This window comes from Oryctolagus cuniculus, chromosome 11, assembly GCF_051225735.1.
Source record: "Oryctolagus cuniculus isolate XC-2025 breed Fujian yellow rabbit chromosome 11, ASM5122573v1, whole genome shotgun sequence".
Classification (NCBI taxonomy): Eukaryota; Metazoa; Chordata; class Mammalia; order Lagomorpha; family Leporidae; genus Oryctolagus; species Oryctolagus cuniculus.
Genome location: NC_142877.1, coordinates 49,536,114 through 49,557,158, shown reverse-complemented (window position 1 = coordinate 49,557,158; position 21,045 = coordinate 49,536,114). Strand labels below are relative to the sequence as shown.

General features: G+C 52.9%; 1 protein-coding gene across 1 annotated transcript in view; it reads right to left on the bottom strand.

The window, feature by feature from the left end:
- PYGB (glycogen phosphorylase B) overlaps window positions 1-21,045 on the bottom strand; it is a 44,235-nt gene that overhangs the window by 13,627 nt on the left and 9,563 nt on the right. The window contains exons 2-10 of the mRNA XM_051834445.3: window positions 14,448-14,549; window positions 11,957-12,035; window positions 7,712-7,815; window positions 5,708-5,839; window positions 4,548-4,659; window positions 4,060-4,142; window positions 1,869-2,012; window positions 1,182-1,274; window positions 169-315 (exon numbers count right to left, since the gene is read on the bottom strand). Of these exons, the coding sequence (XP_051690405.1) occupies window positions 169-315; window positions 1,182-1,274; window positions 1,869-2,012; window positions 4,060-4,142; window positions 4,548-4,659; window positions 5,708-5,839; window positions 7,712-7,815; window positions 11,957-12,035; window positions 14,448-14,549 (996 nt within the window). The remainder of the gene's footprint in view (window positions 1-168; window positions 316-1,181; window positions 1,275-1,868; window positions 2,013-4,059; window positions 4,143-4,547; window positions 4,660-5,707; window positions 5,840-7,711; window positions 7,816-11,956; window positions 12,036-14,447; window positions 14,550-21,045) is intronic.

Here is a 21,045-nt window from a genome sequence, read left to right as displayed (position 1 = left end):
GGGATGGAAGTGTGTTTAAAAGACCTAGACTCACAACTCCCATACACAGGGTCGGGGTCAGGGCTGGGAACAGCCAACCGCTCTGCCAAGTGACAGCCCCAGACCCCAAGGCACAGAGCACCCCCTCTCCAGGCCCCTGCCCCACACCAGCCAGGGCTGAAAGCTCACGTCCAGGTGCCTCTGGTTGATGGCGTAGATGATGTCCAGGTGCCGTGGCAGCAGTTTCTCAAACATGGACACGGGCCAGCGCTCCAAGGCCTCGGGCAGCACGGTGTGGTTGGTGTATGCACAGGTCTTCTTGGTGATTTCCCAGGCCTAGACCATTTGAGCACCCCAGCATGTGTGTCTTGTTTAGAGACAAGCAGTGCTATGGCCAGAGGCCTAGGCAAGGCGAGCATGTGGGATCACAGGCATACACCAAGCCCTCCCCTCCTCCCTGCTGTCAGGGCTGGCCTGGGGCACCTCGCATTGCTGACATGAGCCCTGGGAGTCTCCCACTCTGACCCCATGTGTGAACATAAGGAATGATGGTGGGAATCACTTTTAACAATTCATGTAAACTACCAGTCTGCTAAGTAGTTTTCTGTTTCCAGATCTTCCTATTTGGTGCTGCCCCCTGCTGGCCAGGACTGGGCACATCCATCATGGGCAGCAGCCACTTCCTGGAGGGCACACCTCCCACAGTCTGCTTTACGGTTCTGCCTGTCAGGGTAGCTATAGCTACTGTAAGAAAATCCCACTAAAGAATCTTGGCCCCCAAAACAACTGAGCCATGGGAACAGGTCTGTAAGTATGAAAACTATGTGATTTCTAAGCTTAACGCTTCTGGGATTTGGGCTTATGTTCAGGATGAGAAGATATCTGAGAAGGCCTAACAAGTGTCAGAACCCTATCCCTGTGCGTGTGTCCCCGGCCCCCCTGCTGCCTCACTCCCCACAGCACACCTGTCTCCCAGGGTCAGCCCCTACCCATATTCCCCCTCTCAGAGTTCACCAAGGCCAGAGGAGGCCCCCGCTCCCCAGGACTAGCTCAGCCATCCAGAACCACAGCAGGCAGAAGCTTGAGGTCCAGATGCCATCACCATATCCAGGTATCAGAGGACACCATGACCCTGGTCCCCGCAGGCCACCATCGCACTACAGCCAGGTGTGTGGAGGGCCTCATCGGCTCCTCACGCTCACCTTGTCCCAGTCCACCTTCTCCACATCCACCAGGATCCGCATGAGCTCAGGGATGGACAGAGCTGGGTGGGTGTCATTTAGCTGGATGGCCACCTGCAATTCACATGGGGGTGCCATTCAGTCTCCTCGTCCCACGTGGGTGCCCATGCAGGTTGACAAGGAGCAGCCCTGGGCATAAAGGAGCCGGCACAGCAGCCCCACCCGAGGAGCCTGGAGAACCCAGAGAGGCCTTGGGGAGTGAGCCAGGCAGACGCTGCCAGCTCCGCGCTCAGGCATGCTCTGGGACATGTACACTGAGCTCTGCAGCAGGCCCAGGAGGAGCTGCGGGGCCTGTTGTCTCTCTCTTTGTGCAAGAAGGATGGTTCCCTCCCAGACCCAGAATCTCCCCTCCAGGATAGCCTTGTCTAAATCGACTGCATTCAGCCCACCATGCACACCGGGCTTTGCCGCGGGGGCCTTCCACAATGACCTTCCTGCCTGGATTGCCAACACTGCCCCAGGGTACCCTAGTCCAGGGCGAGGAGCCCAGGTGTACTCCTAACCCAGAGGGCAAGTCCTGGAGGTAAGGGGACACTGTTGTCCTGCTCCAGCCCCTCCGCAGGCATGAAGAAGAAATCTCAAGAGTCTAAGAATGCCCCTTCCACCCCCTGGCATGAGCTCAGCCCTCCCCCTCGCCCCAATGCGCACCTTGTCTGGGAATGTCTCGAAAGAGGTCCTCACTGGGTCCCGGCAGCCGAACTTAGACGACTTAAAGCGGCGAATGATGTCCTGGAGGGTGGCGGCCACCACAAAGTACTCCTGCTTCAGCCGGAGCTCCTTCCCCTCGAAGAACTGCAGACACAGGGCTGCTGTGGGACCAGACTCAACAGTGCACACCGCCCAGGGCAGATGCGGGCTGGGGCAGATGAGGGCTGGGGGAGACATGGGCTGGGGGAGACGCGGGCTGGGGGAGACATGGGGCTGCCACAGGGCCAGACTCAACAATGCATGCCGCTGGGGCAGACACAGGCTGGGGCTGACACCGGGCTGCTACAATGCACACTGCCCGGGGCAGACGAGCGCTGGGGCAAACGCGGGCTAGGGCAGACATGGGGCTGCAACAGGGCCAGGCTCAGTAATGAACACCGCCTGGGGCAGACACAGGGAAGCAGATGTGGGGCTGCTACAGGGCCAGACTCAGTAATGAATACCGCCTGGGGCAGACACAGGGGGGCAGACGTGGGGCTGCTACAGGGCCAGGCTCAGTAATGCACACCGCCTGGGGCAGACACAGGGGGGCAGACGTGGGGCTGCTACAGGGCCAGGCTCAGTAATGCACACCGCCTGGGGCAGACACAGGGGGGCAGATGTGGGGCTGCTACAGGGCCAGGCTCAGTAATGCACACTGCCTGGGGCAGACACAGGGGGGCAGACGTGGGGCTGCTACAGGGCCAGACTCAACAATGCACACCGCCTGGGGCAGACACAGGGGGGCAGACATGGGGCTGCTACAGGGCCAGACTCAGTAATGCACACCGCCTGGGGCACACATGGAGCTGCTACAGTGCCCCACTTCCTATTGTGGGTCTTCCACGACCAGGATAGGCTGGAGGCGGCCAGTCCGGGAGGGGCATCTCCCACTGGCCCCACAATCTAGGGGTCATTCTTTTTTTTTTTTTTTTAATTTTTGACAGGCAGAGTGGACAGTGAGAGAGACAGAGAAAAAGGTCTTCCTTTTGCCGTTGGTTCACCCTCCAATGGCCACCACGGCCGGCGCGCTGCGGCCGACGCACCGCACTGATCCGATGGCAGGAGTCAGGTGCTTCTCCTGGTCTCCCATGGGGTGCAGGGCCCAAGTACTTGGGCCATCCTCCACTGCACTCCCTGGCCACAGCAGAGAGCTGGACTGGAAGAGGGGCAACCGGGACAGACTCCGGCGCCCCGACTGGGACTAGAACACTGTGTGCCGGCGCTGCAAGGCGGAGGATTAGCCTAGTGAGCCACGGCGCCGGCTGTGGGGTCATTCTTAATTCCACAGAAAGCTCAAGTCTGACCGCAGCTCCAGGTCACTGGCCTAGCCCAGCCCACCTGATGCCACGGCCTAGGTGTGCACCTGTAGAAGGGATCACATGGCCTATGTGACAGACCCCAAGACAAGGTGTTCAGTGCATCAACAGTGAGAGGGAAGAGGAGCCCAGGAGGAGGTGTGCTAGAGCCACCCAGACACCCAGATGCCAGGGTGCAAGCACTGGGCACGCTCCCCACTGGCAGCTCTGAAATTTCCAGTCTCAAGGGGGATCTTACTGTGAGTCTTTCAGCACCAGTGTCTCTGCCACCACATGCAGGTGGCTTTGATCAAACAAAAAGTTAACTTTAAAACATTCACAACCGACAAACACAGGCCAAAGTCCAAGCATGCGAAATCCAGGGGGTAGCAGAGAAGGCGGCCACAGCCGTGGCCCAGCCGATGGCAGGCATGTGCAAGGCATCTCTGAAAGCTAGGTGCTGCCCTCCCAAGACAAACGAGTCATCTGACTCTCAGGAACACAGCATCGGGTACTCTAGGAGCAGCTGCTGGCCCTGGGTTCTGACAGCTTCCACATAAGACCTGGCTGCGTCTGCCCAGAGCCACCAGGGAGCTGGAGCTGGGAGCCACAGGAGAGCAAGGGCACAGGAGAGGCACAGAAAGGCACATGTGGATGCGCCAGGCTTCTCCAGGGTGGCCACGACCCCACCCCTCCCCATCCCCCGATCCAGTGCCGAAGCTGCACGCACACATGAGAGAGGAGCAGCCAGTGCCCCCATCACACGGAATCCCCCCGCAGCCTGGGCAAGGCGAGCAATGGGCTCTGCCACACAACCCCGGCCTCCATAAGCATTGCCCACATCAGCCACTCACGTTGTCATTGGGATACAGGACTCTGGAGATGTTCTCAGCCAAGTTCCTGTCCAGGACTGCCTCGATGTAGTCCCCCACGTTGACTGCAAGCAGAGGCGGCTGGGTCAGGCCCGGGCCCCGCTAGGCTCTGGTGCCTCTTCCTCCTCCAGCTCGGCTGCTGACTCGACCAGGCCCAGGAGACACAGCCTGAGCAGTACGGCTCAGAGCTGCTGGTCAGCCCCCATCTCATCCCTGCCCCTAGAGGCATGTGAGGCCCGCTCCTGCAACACCCCCAACACCACACGCAACACAACCCCCTGCGCTTTTCTTGGTGCAGAGGGGGCGGTTCCCACACTAGCCCAGCAGGTGCACCAGCCTCCTGCTCCACAGGGACCAAGCGCATTGCAGAGGTGCCGGCTTCCCCAGCCAGCAGGAGGGCAAAGTGGGGGCGAGCCCTGGGGAGAAGCCACGGAGAGAGATGACAGAGAGCTGGTTGTGGCCTGACGTACAGTCCTGCAGCTTGAAGTCATTGGGCGCCTTGGCGGACCACAGCCTCATGGTGTTCACCGTGTTGTTCTTGTAGCCTGGCACAGGCGTGTCATAGGGCATGGCCAGCACCACCTGTGGGAGGACACACCCCAGGCTGAGGCAGCGGGCACCCCGGGCCTCCTCTGCACCTCCCCTCCCTGGGTGGGCAGCTCCCTCTCCTGGGGCACCTCCTGCTGCCCACCTTCTGCCTCAACACACTCGACTGCTCTGTGCTTAAACACCTCCTGCCCTGGAAACCCAGCCCAGCCATCCTGGGTGGAAGCTGCCTGGTGACCCCTCTTCCCAAGGCCACATCTCTCCTCCTGTAGACTTTCCTCCTGCAGTCCCAGCAGCGATGGAAGACCCCTCCCCAGCCTGGCCTCCCAGGGCGCTGTGGTGCCACCCTGCCTCCCCTCCTCGTCCCTGCCTTCTGCCCTGCCCTCTTCTCCCCTACTCAACCAAAACCATGGATGACAGAGTGCCAGGCACCGAGGTCAAAGACCAGCAGCACCAAGCCCCTCACAGGGCATCCCAATCTCCCAGCCCCGCCCCCACCCCATAAGCCCCAGCCCCCACCCCATTGGTCCCCATCTATCCTATTTAAGGCTCTGTCCCAGGAAGTCAGGAGCACACCCCCTGTTGGCCAGCGACTGCCCCAGCCTCTTGTTTTTGCTCTCTCTATCCCCCGCTGAGTCTCACTGCTCCTACTACCTCAGGGCAGCAGCCTGTGTGTCCCCTGCGCTTGGCCCTCCCACGGCTGGCACTCCATGCTGCCAGCACCCTGGGTGCTTGTCCTGGTCCCTTGGCCAGGAGGGACCCAGGCCATCAGCCCAGGACCTAGACATGTCCCAGAGCTCTGACAGCTGAGCAGCTTTCCTGAGGGCCCCTGCCTGCAAACGGCTCCGCAGGGGCTCCAGGGAACTGTTCCCGCCCACCCAGGGGTCCGTGCCCTTCCCCCATCAGAATACACACCCTGTGCCAGCAAGGAATGGCCTGGCAGCATGCATGGCCCAGCACACAGCCTCCCCTGTGCTGTGTGCCTGGGGCTTCACAGTGGAAGCATAAGAAACAGGGTACATAAAAGGCCCCCCAGCTGCTGCCTGGAGACGCCCCCAGGGAATCCGCACGCCCACCCCCGTACCTGCGTGTCCAGCCACTTGACACCCTCGGGGCTGTGCTCCACACGGCCGTAGAAGTGCACAGGCAGCATGTACTCAGGCCGCGCCTTCTCCCAGGGGTTGCCGTAGCGCAGCCAGTCGTCAGCCTCTTCCACCTAGAGGGGGCCAGCAGGCGCTACGTCCTCAATGGTGGAGGGCCTCCACAGTCCACACCGCCAGTCAGTGTTTGCACTGGGCCTGCCTCGAAGCAGCAGCTTCTCCAGAAGCCACACTTAAAAGGCCTCCAAGATCCACAGATAGGCCAAATGTACTCCACAAACCAAGGAAAGCTCTCCCAGCAGACAGAGAGCCCTCTGTGCAGGAGCCGTCGGCGGGGAGCTTCGTCCATCCACCGCCCTGGGAAGCCTACTCTGCCTGGAGCGCCGGGAAGGAGAACTCCACAGCACAAGTTAACTGAGATTTACAGATCGGATCCTTTTTCTCCGAAGTCACCAGACCACACGGGCTGCGCTTCAGGCAGGTGACATGGGCCCAGCATGCCCGGCGAGACCTCCCCTCGTCTGACTGCCGATCCTGTCTTCCAACCTGCGTGGTACTTCCTTGTCAGTGAATGAGATTCTTCCCCGTCTACCAGGGGTCTCCGGCAGAGCAACCCCAGGACATGTCAGCAGCAACACTTTCCAAACACAAGAGGCAGCGGAGCCGGGGCCTCCCCTCCAGGGCCCACACTCCACTCCTGCCCCCTCGGCCAGGGTGCCATGTAGGGGCTGGCCTTGTGGCCTCTATCTCCCACACTGTTGCACTTATTTCTGCTGCAAGCAACTAAACACCACACTATCCAAGGGGTGGAGGAGGTGTGTGCTACCCCACACGGCAAAGGTGCAGGAATGAGGACCATTGTGAGAAACAAGGTCTCAGTGGCAAAGCAGCAAACACCAGCCGCGACTACGCATGGAGGAGCCTCTGGGAGCTTCTGTCTCTTTTTTTTTTTTTTTTTTTTTTTTTTTTTTTTTTTTTTTTTTGACAGGCAGAGTTAGTGAGAGAGAAAGGTCTTCAGATCCTTTTTCTGATTCATCCCCCAAATGACCGCTACAGCTGACGCACTGCGCTGATCCGAAGCCAGGAGCCAGGTGCTTCTCCTGGTCTCCCATGCAGGTGCAGGGCCCAAGTACTTGGGCCATCCTCCACTGCACTCCCAGGCCACAGCAGAGAGCTGGCCTGGAAGAGGGGCAACCGGGACAGAACCAGTGCCCCAACCAGGACTAGAACCCGCAGTACTGGTGCCATAGGCAGAGGATTAGCCTGGTGAGCCGTGGCACTGGCCAAGGGAGCTTCTTACAGACCCACGGATCGCATCTGGAAGACAGAGCTGGAAAGGGTGCAGACCGTGGCTGGCGCCCGTGTGACACCCGCACCTGAGTGGGACCTGTGCAAAGGACGCCAGGAGGGAAGCGCGGTTCTCTTCCTAACGATACAGCAAGTGTTTCTGAGAACCGAGCTAGGGAGCCAGCCCCGTCTCGGGTCTGCTTTGCTTCTAGCTGCTGCTTCCCTCTGCCGACACTCTGCGTGTATTAAGAAATGTGAAGGAGAGGACGTGCGTACCCCTGCACCACCGCACTCTGCGACAGTCACCATCCTGCTATAGCTGATTCCCGGCGGCTCCGTGCGCCCACTCCTGTCTGGCTGTCCACGTGTCACCGACTGCGGCTCGTGTCGGGTTAAGCTGCACACAGTGAATCACACGCCTCTCCCAGGTCCCATTGTAAGGCTCCACGAGGGCTCTCAGGTCCCCACAGAGAAGCCATCTGCACAGGGCCCACACAGGGACCTGTGTCTCTCTGCAGCCTGCCGGAGTGCTGAAGGCACTCGGAGCTGTGGGGCACCCCGACTTCGCCAACATGGCCCACGGCTGCCCAGTTGCCCCTCCTAGGAGGCCAGAGCATAAAATACTGAACTGAAAGTGCTCCTGTTTCTTTTCATGTGTGAGTAAGAGCTGGAAACCAGTGAAGAAACCGAATCTCACTCACCTGCCAGCCGTTGACGATTTTCTGGTTAAAAATCCCAAACTCGTAGCGGATTCCATAGCCGTAGGCCGCCAGGCCCAAGGTGGCCATCGAGTCCAGGAAACAGGCTGAAAATCCAACCACAGAGCAAAGACAATCAGCGAGCAGAGGCACTGGAATTCAAGTCTTGGGGGACAAGGCCCCTGGGGCGTGAGGCCGGGAGCTAGCAGGGACCACAGGAGACCGGGTCCCTCACCCCTCAAGCCTGGGGCCAGGCTAAGCAGGTACCAATGCAGTGGCTACCGGGGAGAGGAGGAAGCTTGGCTCACTGTAGAGAAAAAGGCCCCGACCACCAACTCAAACATCTCACCTCAGCCTGAGGCCTGCCACCACCTACCTGCACATTCTACTTAAAAATCTGCCCAGCACTGATAACAGGGACACATCACAAAAACCATCCCAACAAAGCAGTGGAAGATGGCCCAAGTCCTTGGGTCCCTGTACCCATGTGGGGGATCTGGAAGAAGCTCCTGGCTCCTCACTTTGGATCGGCACAGCTCCAGCTGTTGCAGCCATCTGGGGAGTGAACCAGAGGACAGAAGACCTCTCTTTCTGAATCTCTCTCTGCCTCTCCTCTCTCTATGAAACTCAGACTTTCAAATATATAAATCAATCTAAAAAAAAAAATCCCAACAAGCTGGTGATGTAGACCCAGTAAGGGCTAGTGATGTGTGCTTCTTAGCCTGCAGCACTCGAACCCCCCAGCTGGAGTGAGTGCCACCAGGGTCCCCAGAAGGTGGCTGGGACTGCACATCACCCCCTTGGGCCCCTGTTCTGATCAAACCCTACTCAAAGACAAACCAATGATCTGAACCAAGATCCAGAAGCCGACCTTATAAGAACCCTCTGAATGGAAGGGCGGGAGGAGGAAGAAAGAAGGCCCACAAGCCACCCACGGGACACTAGCAAACAAAGTCCCTGTCCAGGTCCAGGTCCTCAACACACACAGGCCTGTGGGTCAGGCACTCTGAGAGAGGGAAGAGCAAGACCCACACTCATGTGGCTGGGGATCAGTCCCGCAGGAGGGAACCAGGACAGAGCAGCCCTAATGAGTATGACGCTGGTCAGGCCTACAGGCATGAGGCGTCACTCTTATAGGCAGGGGGCATTCACACCAGGCCACAGAGACGGCTGGGAGCGGAGGAAGCAGTGTCCTGGGTCCAGGCCAGGTCGCAGGCAAGTGGCAAGAAAGGAGACTGGACAGGGGCACACCAAGGGCAGTGGATGGGGCCAGCCTCGAGGTCAGAGGTGGGGGGTAACTGGTCACCCTACGGGTGCCACAGGGTTAGACAGGACAGCCGCAGTGGAGACATGAAACAGAAGCTTCCCACTAAACTCAAGAAACCAGGTTCTGGGGCTGACACTGTGCCCCAGGGGATTAAGCTGCCACCTGCCATGCCAGCATCCCATATGAGCACCGGTTCAAGTCCCGGCTGCTCCATTCCAACCCAGTTCCCTGTTATGCAGAAGACGGCCCAAGTACTTGGACCCCGACTGCCCAAATGAGAAACCCAGATGGAGTTCCAGGCTCCTGGCTTTGGTCTGGCCCAGCCCTGGCCACTGTGGCCATTTAGGGAATATACCAGTGGATGGGAGATTGCTCTATCTCTCTCCCTCTCTGTAACATCATTTTTTTTTTTTTTTTTTTGACAGGCAGAGTGGACAGTGAGAGAGAGAGACAGAAAGAAAGGTCTTCCTTTGCCGTTGGTTCACCCTCCAATGGCCTCTGCGGCCGGCACGCTGCGGCCGGCACGCTGCAGCCGGCGCACTGCACTGATCCAAAGCCAGGAGCCAGGTGCTTCTCCTGGTTTCCCATGGGGTGCAGGGCCCAAGGACCTGGGCCATCCTCCACTGCACTCCCGGGCCATAGCAGAGAGCTGGCTTGGAAGAGGAGCAACCGGGACAGACTCCGGCGCCCCGACCAGGACTAGAACCTGGTGTGCCGGTGCCGCAAGGCAGAGGATTAGCCTATTGAGCCACGGCACCGGCCTCTGTAACATCTTAATAAGAATAGTTCTATCATAAAAAATATTTAAAAAGCAGGTTCTGCATTCACTGAGAAAAGACAAAGCAGGAAGTGCCAGCAGTGAGTAATCCAACATCCTGGGTGGGGACTGGGGTCAGAGCAGCAGAATCCCTGGTAGGGGCCTCACCCCCGGGGCCCAAGGGCTGTCCTCTGCCGCCAGCACATGGTGCTGTGGGTGGAGTGATGGAGGGCCTGACCTGAGCTGAGCTTGCTGCCAAAGCGACCCTGCAGCCTTGCACCTGAGACAGGGACACAGAGGACACACTCAGCTTCCCATACTTATGATGTTGGGGTGGGGACGGGGGGCAATGGTTTGCTTTCTCGTGTTTATTTTATTTTGCTCTTTTAATCTGAGGCACACATACACACATACACACACACACACACACAAAGACAGAGAGAGCACAAACCACTCTCTCATTCACTGGTGCCCACCGAGGCTGGTGCTGGGCCAAGCCAGAGTCTGGAGCCAGGAACTCAATCCAGGTCTCCCACGTGGGTTCAGGGGTCCAGCTATTTGATCCATCATCTGCTTCTTCCCAGGGAAGCTGGGGTCAAGAAACAGAGCTGGAGATCAAACCCAGGTACTCAGATTTGGGACACAGGCATCGTGACCACTAGGCCAAACAAGGCTTTTCTTCATTTGGATCCATGAGATATTTTGCTGGATAGAAAGAGGTGGCATTTATGATTTTTAAAGAATTTAAGTTTAAAATCTGAAAACATAAACACATCCCTCTATAGAGACATTTACTCCAAAAAGGGGCCATGGCAAGAAGCAGTTCAGGGCCACGTCCCACTCCCATGGTCCCTACACACACATCCCCATGTCCACAACTCCTCTGCCCCAGGGACACTGTCCCTAGGAGCCCTGAACTCACAGTGAAATGAAAATCTCACCGAGATCATTATTCAACTTCCATGTTTGTTTGTCTTTAATTTGAAAGGCAAAATGGCAGAGAAAGGAGAGACAGAAAGCTTCCATCCACTGATTCACTCTCCAGATGGCCACAACAGCACAGTCTGGGCCAAGTCGAGGCCAGGAGTCTGGAGCTTCATCCAGGACCCCCACGTGGACCCAGGGGCCTAAGCCCTCAGACCATCTTCCATTGCTTTCCCAGGCCATTAGCAGGGAGCTGGATCAGAAGTGGAGCAGCTGGGCGAACTGGTGCTCTGATGTGGGATGCCGGCTTTGCAAGCAGTGGCTTAACCCGCTGCGCCATACAATACCAGCCCCCACTTCCATGTTCCCCTGCGCAAAAATAATTAAAACAGAAAACAAAATGACAACAACAAAACTGGGCGTGGTCTCCAACACTGTGGTCCAAGAGACGACCTCTTCCAAAGACACGGCTCTGATTTTGGTTCACTTAACTCTAGTAAAGCTGGGACCAGAACCACTTCCTTACCCACAGGTCCTGCTCTCAATGACTATTGGCTTCTGGACCCTGGAAAGCAGTCAGCATCTGGGACCCTGGCAGCACCAGTTTACCCGACCCTGGCAAGGCATGGTAAATGAAGTCCCCTTCCTATTATAAATGACATTTATTTCCTTTTTTTTTTTTTTTTTATTTGAGAGGTAGAGGCAGACAGAGAGATCCTATCTGCTGTCTGCTGGTTTACTCCCCAAATATCATCAACGGCCAGAACCGGACCAGGCCAAAGTTGGGAGTCTGGAACTCAATCCAGATCTCCCATGTAGGCGGCAGGGACCCAAGTACTTGAGCTAACGCTGCAGCCTCCCAGGGTCTGTATTAGCAGGGAGCTGGAGTCAAGAGCCGGACCCCAGGTATCAAGCCCAGGCATTCCAACATGGGACCTGGGCATCCGAATCAGCATCTTAGTAGCTGGGCCAGATGCCCATGGCTTATTCTCAATTCCCTCCATTACCAGTAAAGGTTTTTATCTGAAGAACATGTCCACCCACCCACGCTGAGCCAATTTACTCTTCACAGAGCAGGATCAGGAGCTTGCCTGACCTTGGCCTCACCACTGGATCCCCAGACAGCCACAGACCAAAAACAGTTTACCCCAATGGAAGCAGCTACCTGCCAGCCGCCCCAGGACCCCATCCCCAGACCAGGAGCAGCTACCTGCCAGCCGCCCCATGTCCCCATCCCCAGGCCGGGAGCAGCTACCTGCCAGCCGCCCCAGGACCCCATCCCCAGGCCGGGAGCAGTTACCTGCCAGCCGCCCCAGGCCTCCGTTCCCAAGGCCAGCATCCTCCTCTATTTCCTCTAGCTCTTCCAAGTCCAACCCCAACTGCAAACAAAAACAAAATATTTTAATACTAGTTAATATTTTGTCAAACTACAGGGTGAAAGATGTTTAAATCCTATGATCTTACTCCAAAAGTCAGAGTCTGCTTCTATTTAAACTTCAAAATATAACACTAAAATTTGATGTTAAATCAGTGCACAAAAATGCATATTTTCATATGTTTCAAAAACTACTAAGAGTTAACAATCAAACTTAGCCATGGTTTAAGAGCCAAATCCATTTACTGTCAGGTTATTAACCTATTAATTATAGTGAACATATTATAAATATGAACCCAGTGGTTTTAACAATTATCTCATTTCACATGGTCTAATGTTCTTTGTGTGACATCTTTTTAAATCAAAACTTAAAAGCAATTTTCCCTGTGGTTATTCAGGTTGTATTCAAACACTTTTGTGAGAGAGACATGGCACGTTAAAAACCAGAATGAAAGCAACACAGTCACAATTACTTAAATTGACTTCAAAACGTTCCAGGATGCAGACTGCAAGGCTGTCAGTCACAGCACAGTGCGGGTTCCACATCTGTGGACTCAACCAACCACGGATCAGAAATGACTGAGAAAAAAAATGCACCTGCACTGAACACACATGGGCTTGTTTTCAGGCCGCTACTCCTGACTAATGCAGCACAATACCCACTTATACAGCGCTTACACTGCATCAGATGACTTAAAGTGTGCAGGAAGGTGTCAGTGGGAACAATGTATACAGACAAATACCGTGTTGCTTCAGAATGTGAATATGAACTTGACAAATCACTCACACAAGTGGGATCCGTGGTTTTTCAACTTTTTGATCTTAGGGGGACTCAAAGAGCTTTAGTTTATGTGTATAATGCCTATGGATATTCATCTACTTAGATATTAAAATGCAAAAAAATTTTGAGACATATACATGAATTCATTTTTTTTTTTTTTTTTTGACAGGCAGAATGGACAGTGAGAGAGAAAGACAGAGAGAAGGGTCTTCCTTTGCCGTTGGTTCACCCTCCAATGGCTGCCGCGGCCGGTGCACAGTGGCCAGCGTACCGTGCTGATCCGATGGCAGGAGCCAGGTACTTACCCTGGTCTCCCACGGGGTGCAGGGCCCAAGCACCTGGGCCATCCTCCACTGCACTACCTGGCCACAGCAGAGAGCTGGCCTGGAAGAGGGGCAACCGGGACAGAATCCGGCACCCTGACCGGGACTAGAACGCGGTGTGCCGGCACCACACGCAGAGCATTAGCCTATTGAGCCGCAGCGCCAGCCAGTGAATTCATTTTTAAAAAAATTTTATTTATTTATTTGAGAGGTAGAGTTACAGACAGTGAGAGGGAGAGATAGAGAGAAAAGGTCTTCTGTCTGCTGATTCACTCCCCAAATGGCTTCAACAGCCAAAGGTCCAATCTGAAGCCAGGAGCCCCACATGGGTGCAGGGGCCCAAGCACTTAGGCCACGTTCCACTACTTTCTCACACCATAGCAGAGAGCTGGATCAGAAGAGGAGCAGCCAGAACATGAACTGGTGCCATATAGGATGCCACCATCACAGGCAGAGGCTTAACCTACTACGCCACAACACCAGCCTCATGAATTCATTTTTAAAATAACAAGGGCTTGTGCTGAGGTGTAGAAGATTGAGCCTCCACCTGCAACACCAGCATCTCATATGGGCAGCGGTTTGAGTCCCTGCTGCTCTACTTCTGATCCAGCTCCCTGCTCATGTGCCTAGGAGAAGCAGGGGAAGATGGACCAAGTGCTTGGGCCCCTGCACCCACAGGGGAAACCCTGCCTCTTTGGCCTGGTCCATCCCTGACCATTTAAGGAAAGGAGTGAACTAGCAGATGGAAGAACTCTGTGTCTAACTCTTTCTGTTTAACTATCAAATAAATCAATAAATTATTTATAGATATTATATATAAATATATATTTATATATTGTATATATTTATATATATATATAAAACCAAGTGTGGGTGGCTCGGTGATCACAGGTGAACTGTGAGAGGAACACACTCACGGCGAGGAACTGTTCATGAGGAGCCCTGAGCCATGCAGTTTGTCCTGGCAGGAAGGAGCAATTCAAAACCCAAGGACCAGAAGAGGGGAACTGGGGGAAGTCTTAGCTGAATCAAGCAGAAATGAGGCACCACCACAGTCAGCCACCTTCCCCACCTGCCCCGGGAAGGCCAGGCAGGGCTATGCCTTCTTGAAACCTCCAAGCCTCAGCACCCCAACAGAACCCAATACTCGCGGATTCTTCTCCCACCCCACTCTGACCTCTCCCCTTGAGGACGCGGGGCCACCCTCACCAGGCAGGGAGAAGGCGCGGCCACTGTGTCCCCATTCTCCCAGCGTGGCACACGGTAACAGCCGGGCTCCCACGGCGGGAACGTGTGCCACGAGGTCCCGTACCTGGTAAATGGCTTCGTCACAGGCAGTCTGCAGGCCCAGGTTCACCATGGTGTTCTGCAGCGTGCGGCCCATGTAGAACTCCAGCGAGAGGTAATAGATGCGCTGAGGAGGCAGAAGCAGAATCTGAGACTTCTCACAAGTAGGGAGACTGCGGGCAACGGGGGCACTCATCAAGCCCCTGCCTAGGACCTTCATCTGTGTTAACCCCACATGGGCACCGCATGGGCAGAAAACCCACCTGCTCACACCCACCAGCCAAGGGCAGCCCAGAGCACAGCACTCTCCTCCACACCCCTTCAAGTCCCCAGGGGATCGTAAATTAGTCCTCCTTATGTGCGTCGGAGGACGGGGTCAGCTTCCACAGCTCTCCCTGCCCACATGCAGGCAGCAGGTGAGCTCCAGGGGCTCCCCCTTATGTGTGTGTGTCGGGGGTGGGGTGCAGGCAGGGCAGCTTAGTGGCTGGCTGGGCACCAGGCTCAGGACACTGGACAGACACAGCTCAGAGTGCAGCCTGGCCTCCTAATAGCTTGTGCCGTTGGGCAAGTGACGTTTTCACAAATCTTCCTTACAGAAGACTCCTAAGTAAAAAATACAGAAGGAGTGAGAGGAAGAGAGAACCATCAAGTGACGGGGACAGGAGCTGAACGCCAGTCAGTGGGCACAGCATCGGGGACACACAGGGTATGTGCATGGACCCGAGGGTCTGTCCCCAGTTGCCAGCTGCTATGGTGGTTTTAACAAACGCCCAGACTTTACGTCACAGTCAGTGGGCACAGCGTCGGGGACACGCAGGGTATGTGCACGGCCCCAAGGGTCTGTCCCCAGTTACCAGCTGCTACAGTGGTTTTAACAAATGCCCAGCCTTTCTGATATTCCTCATTCCAGAAGGTGGAGTTGAATAACCCAGCCCTTTAGGGGGGCTGGACTCAGCAACTCCCTGGTAATGGTGACAGCAAGGAGCCCCAGGAGTGCCACAGCGGAGACCCCTGGCCACCACACTGCGTGACCCCTGGCCATACTGCAGTAGTTTCCCCCAAACCCACAACCCCAGAGGAACCATGAGAAAACATCCAGCAAACCCAAACTGAGGGACATGCTATGAAGTGCCTGATCAGCATGCATCAAATTTGTCAAGGTCATAGAGGGCGGGAGAGAACAGAAAACTGTCACAATCTAAGCCACATTGAGGCTTTTGGAACTAAAAAGTTAATTCAGCAAGAACACAGGACATAAGACCAGTAAAAAAATCAATTACATTATTTATAATTAATAGGTAATCACAATAGGTTAATGCAAAAATATATTGTATTGTTACAGACTAACACTAAATATTCCAAAAATGAAATGAAGAACATGATGACACAGGAAAAGCAACATGTGTACACTGGAAACAATGAAGTAATAATTAAAAAATATTAAAGAAAAGCAAAATAAATGGAAAGATAATTCGGGCTAATGGATTATAACACTAAAGGCTACAGCCATCAAGATTGCATTGTAAAAAAAAAAAAAAAAAAAAAAAAAGACTGCATTGTAGGGGCCAGTACTGTGGGTTAAAAGCCCTGGCCTGCAGCGCTGGCATCCCATATGGGCATCGGTGCAAGTCCCGGCTGCTCCACTTCTGATCCAGCTCTCTGCTATGGTCTGGGAAAGCAGTTGAAGACGGCCCAAGTTCTTGGGCCCCTGCACCCCTGTGGGAGACATGGAAGAAGCTCCTGGCTCCTGACTTTGGATCGGGTCAGCTCCAGCCATTGCGGTCAATTGGGGACACCAATGGATAGAAGATCTCTCTGTGTCTCTACCTCTCTCTGTAACTCTGTCTTGCAAGTAAATAAAATAAATCTTAAAAAAAAAAAAAAATTGTGTGTGGTACAATAGCAGCGTAAGGACTGATGCATAGACCATAGGAATAGAGCCGGGAGTTCAGAAGTAAGCCCTCAGGTTTACAGTCAGCTGATTCTCGGTACAAGTGCCAAGAAACAAGGACAATTGGGTATCCACATACAAAAGAACAAAACTGGGCCCCTACCTCACACCACATGTAAAAATGGACTCAAAGTGTACAATTTTTAGAAGGAAGCATAGCAGTCAATCTTCACATACTTACATTAGGCAATGACATTAAAGGCACAATCAACCAACGAAGAAAATTAGATAGATTGGACTTTATCAAAATTGAGAACTTCTGATGGCATCAAGAAAAAGAACCCACAGAACAGGAGATAATAATGGCTGATAGCTCCTATTACTGATAAGGGATTTGTATCTAGAATATATACACAACTTAATATTAAAAAGAAATCAATTTTAAGAATTGGCAAAGGAACTGAATAGGCATTTCTCAAAAAAAAAAGGTAAATATGGAAAACAAGCACATGAACAGACGTTCAGCACTACCAATCGCTGTGAAAATGGAAATTAAAATCACCATGAGATACTGCAGCACGCACATCCACAGGATGACGGTAACACAGACGTCGCTAAATAGCAGTGTGGGTGAGGGTGAAAGGAAATCCGAGCCTACCCATGGCCGAGGGGACTGCAAAACAAGGCAGCCAAATTGGAAACCAGACTGGTGGTTCTTCAAAAAGGGAGACACACTGTTACCATCTGGCTTGGCAATGCCACTCTAGATTTATACCTGCAACTCGAGAGGCATGACAGCTGATGTCCGCTCAAAACTGGTACATATGGGGCAGGCATGCTGCAGCGGGTTAAGGCACTGTCTGCAGCATCCCGTCTGGGCGCTGGTCCCTGTCCCAGCTGTCCACTTCTGATCCAGCTCCATGCTAATGCACCTGTGAAAGCAGCAGAAGATGGCCCAAGTGCTTCGGCCCCTGCCACCAATATGGGAGACCGGAAAAAGCTCCGGGCTCTTGGCTTCAGCTAGCCCAGCCCCTGCTGTTATGGCCATTTGAGGAGTGAACCAGCAGTTGGAAGATTTCTGTCTCTCCTTTTCTCTGTAACTCTGTGTTTAAAATAAGTAAATAAATCTTTTTTAAAGTGTATATAATAGCCAAAAGGTGGAAACAACCCAAATATCCATTAATGGTAATATAAAATGTGATATACTGATACAATGGAGTATTATTCAGCCATAAAAAGAAACCAAGTACTGACAGCTGCCACAATATAAATAAACCCTGAAAACATGGTAAATGGAAGAAGCCAGTCACAAACAACCATATATTCTATGGTTCCACTTACATGAAATGTCCCAAATGGACAGGTGTAAAGAAACAGAAAGTAGACTGTGGAAGGCCAAGGGCAGAGAGAGTTTGGGCTGGTGAGATTTAAAAGGTACAGGGTTTCTTCTGGGGTGACGAAAAAGTTCTGAAACAGGTGGTGGTGATGGAGGTACAACTGTGAATACACATGACCTGAAAGCTTTCAATAAACAGTAATGGTAACCGAATTTTACCTAAAAACAGCTCTAAGCAAAAGAGCAATAAATAGTATTTCAAAATGTCACAGGTTCCAATCAAGTAAACATTGAAATGTCACACTGTTCCCCATAAACATGTACAATTCCTTATGTCAGTTAAAAATAAACACACAGGGCCAGTGTTATTGCATACTGAGTTAAGCCATTGTCTACGGCACCAGCATCCCATATAGGGGCTGATTTGAGTCCCCGCTGCTCCACTTCTGACCCACGTCCCAGCTAATGGCCTGGGAAAGCAGCAGAAGATGGCCCACGTGCTTGGGATCCTGGCACCCACTGGGAAACCCAGATGAAGCTCCCGGCTCTGGCCTGGCCCAGCCCTAGCCATTGCAGCTTTTTGGGGAGTGAATGAGCAGATGCAAGATCGATCTCTTCTCTCTCTCTCTCTACCTCTGCCTTTCAAATAAACAAAACAAATCTTTATTTTTTAAAAAAAAGAAGAAAAGAAAACTGACTGACTGTAAGAAAACATAGGTGGAAACTCAGCAGATGCTGGAGCAGAAAATGGGCCTGTGCTCCACTCAAAACCAAGCTGCAGCTGGGGACGAGGTGCACACTTCACTGTGGGCTCCAGCCTTCTGACACCAAGAAAAGGCTCAAGCACTTTCCCATGTGCAAACACAGCACACACACACACTTGCAAGTGCAAACATGCCCAACACGCACATTTCATGTGCACACTCACAAGTGCAAACACACCGAACATGCAGATTTCATGTACACACAAGTGCAAACACACCCAACGTGCACATTTCACGTGCACATTTGCAAATGCAAACACACCCAACATGCAGATTTCATGTACACACTCGCAGTGCAAACACACCCAGCACAAGAGTTTGCACACACGCATGCTCATGTGCACACACATAAAACTGGGAATGTGGGAGAGGCCACTGCCTCCAGGTTGCACACACACAGCCCCAGCGTCCAGCTGCAAAGAGCTGGCCCCGGGGAGTGGCACTTACAGAGGATAGAGGACTCACATGCTGAAAATACAAACAGGAAGACAGAACAGGAAGTACAGGGAAAGATCTCTCATCACTCACCAAGCAATATTCATACAGAGACTTGCCAAGAAGTCAAGAAACAAACGCTAAGGCTACAGAAGGATCCGACCCAGCACAGAAAGGAAGTAAAACAAGTGAGTCAAAAAACCACTGAAGGAAGATGCCCCTGAATAGAAACAAGGACAAAACTGAGAAGAAAAACCCTGGCTGAAGAAAACAGAACCAAATGGGAGAAGCATGAAAAGGACTGGGGAGAAAAACACTGAGATGGAAGACGAGGGACACCAGGATCTGCACATTCAGTCATCCTGGAAAAAAAGGACACTGGACAAGTGGCTAAAACTGTTGTCAACATGAAATTTACGAAAACGGCACAAACTGAAAAGGCAAACACACAAAATCAAGAGTTCATCCTTGGCGGTCTATTTTTACTATTTCAAACACTTTTTAAAAAAGATTTCTTTATTTACTAGAAAGAGTTACAGAAAGAGAAAGAGGGAGAGGGAGAGAGAGACAGAGAGAGATCTGCTGTCTGCTGGTGCACGCCCCGAATGGCCGAACTGGCTAGGGCTGGGCCAGATTGAAGCCAAGAGACAGGAACTTCATCTGGGTCTCCCTGCGTGGGAGACTCGAAAGAAGCTCCTGGCATCAGATTGGCACAGCTCCAGCTATTGCAGCCATTTGGGGACTGAACATGGGTGGCAGGGGCCCAAACACTTGGGCCATCTTCTGCTACTTTTCCCAGGCCATTAGCAGGGAGCTGGATTGGAAGTGCAGCAGCCGTGACACAAACCAGTGCTCATATGGGATGCGGGTCTACTATTTTGACCATTTCGAATGTATGCTTTCAAAAAACATTATCTAAATTCCAACATCTCTTACATCATAAAGACATACAGCAGTGTCATGAATGAATCCTTACAGCAGCCAGCAACACAACTGCTGTTGCTCTCTATTGCTTCTTGCCAATTTTCATCATCTTGGGCTTTATTTACACTTGAGCCAACTCATTATTCCGTAGGGATTTCCCTAGCATTCAGCCACCCCTCTCACAAAGGAGGCCATGAGCACTGTCCAGGCAGGATTTACTAACACACAGGGTCTACCTGGACCTCAGCAGGCTGACAAAACAATGTGAGTTAAGGCTTCAAGCGCAATCATTTCCTTTTCTGGCTAATAGTAACCCTTCTTGTCCTCATGGGATACACAAGACCCCCAGTGGATGCTTGAACCTGCAGACAGTAACAAACCCTAGGTACCCTGGGCTTTCTCCTATAAGTACACACCTATGATACAGTTTAATTTACAAATTAGGCATTATAAGAGACTAGCAATAATGGAATAATTCTAACAGTAGCCTATAATCAGAGTGATATTTAGGGTGGGCATTGTGACTCAATGGGTCAAGCCTCCACTTGGGAAGCTGGTATCCCACATCAGAGTACCTGGGATCGAGTCCCACCTCCACTTTATAGCCAGTCTCCTGCTAATATGCACCCTAGGAGGCAGCAGATAGTGGCTCAAGTACTTGGGTATACTTGCCAAGCACGTGGGACACCTGGATGGAGTTCCAGGCTCTGGCCAGGTCCAGCCCAGATACTATGAACATCTGGGGAGTCAACTAGGAGACAAAAGATCTTTGTTCTGGCTTTCAAGTAAATAAAAAAAAAAGTGTGTGTATATATGTATATACACACACATATTTTAGGATTACTTTATTTGAAAGGTAGAAAAATTGGGGGGTGGGAGGGAAGGGGGCAGAGAGTCTTCCAGGCTATGGTTCACTCACAAAATGGCCACAACGGCTAGGGCTGGGCCAGGTTGAACTCTAGGGTCAGGAACTCCATCCAGGTCTCCCACATGGGTGGTAGGAGCCCAAGCACTTAGGCCATATTTTGCTTTCCCAAGCCATTAGCAGGGAGCTGGATCAGAAGCAAAGGAGCTGGGAATCTAACTGATGCTGTGATACAGACATGAGATGTCACTCTTACATGCGATGAAGGTGTTGGAAGTGGTGGCTTAACCCACTGAGCCACAAGGCCGGTACCAAATAAATATATTTTTATAAAAAGTTATATGAGTGTGATGTTTCCCTCCCAAATATCATATTGTGCTATAGATCTCTTATTTTTTTAGAGATTTA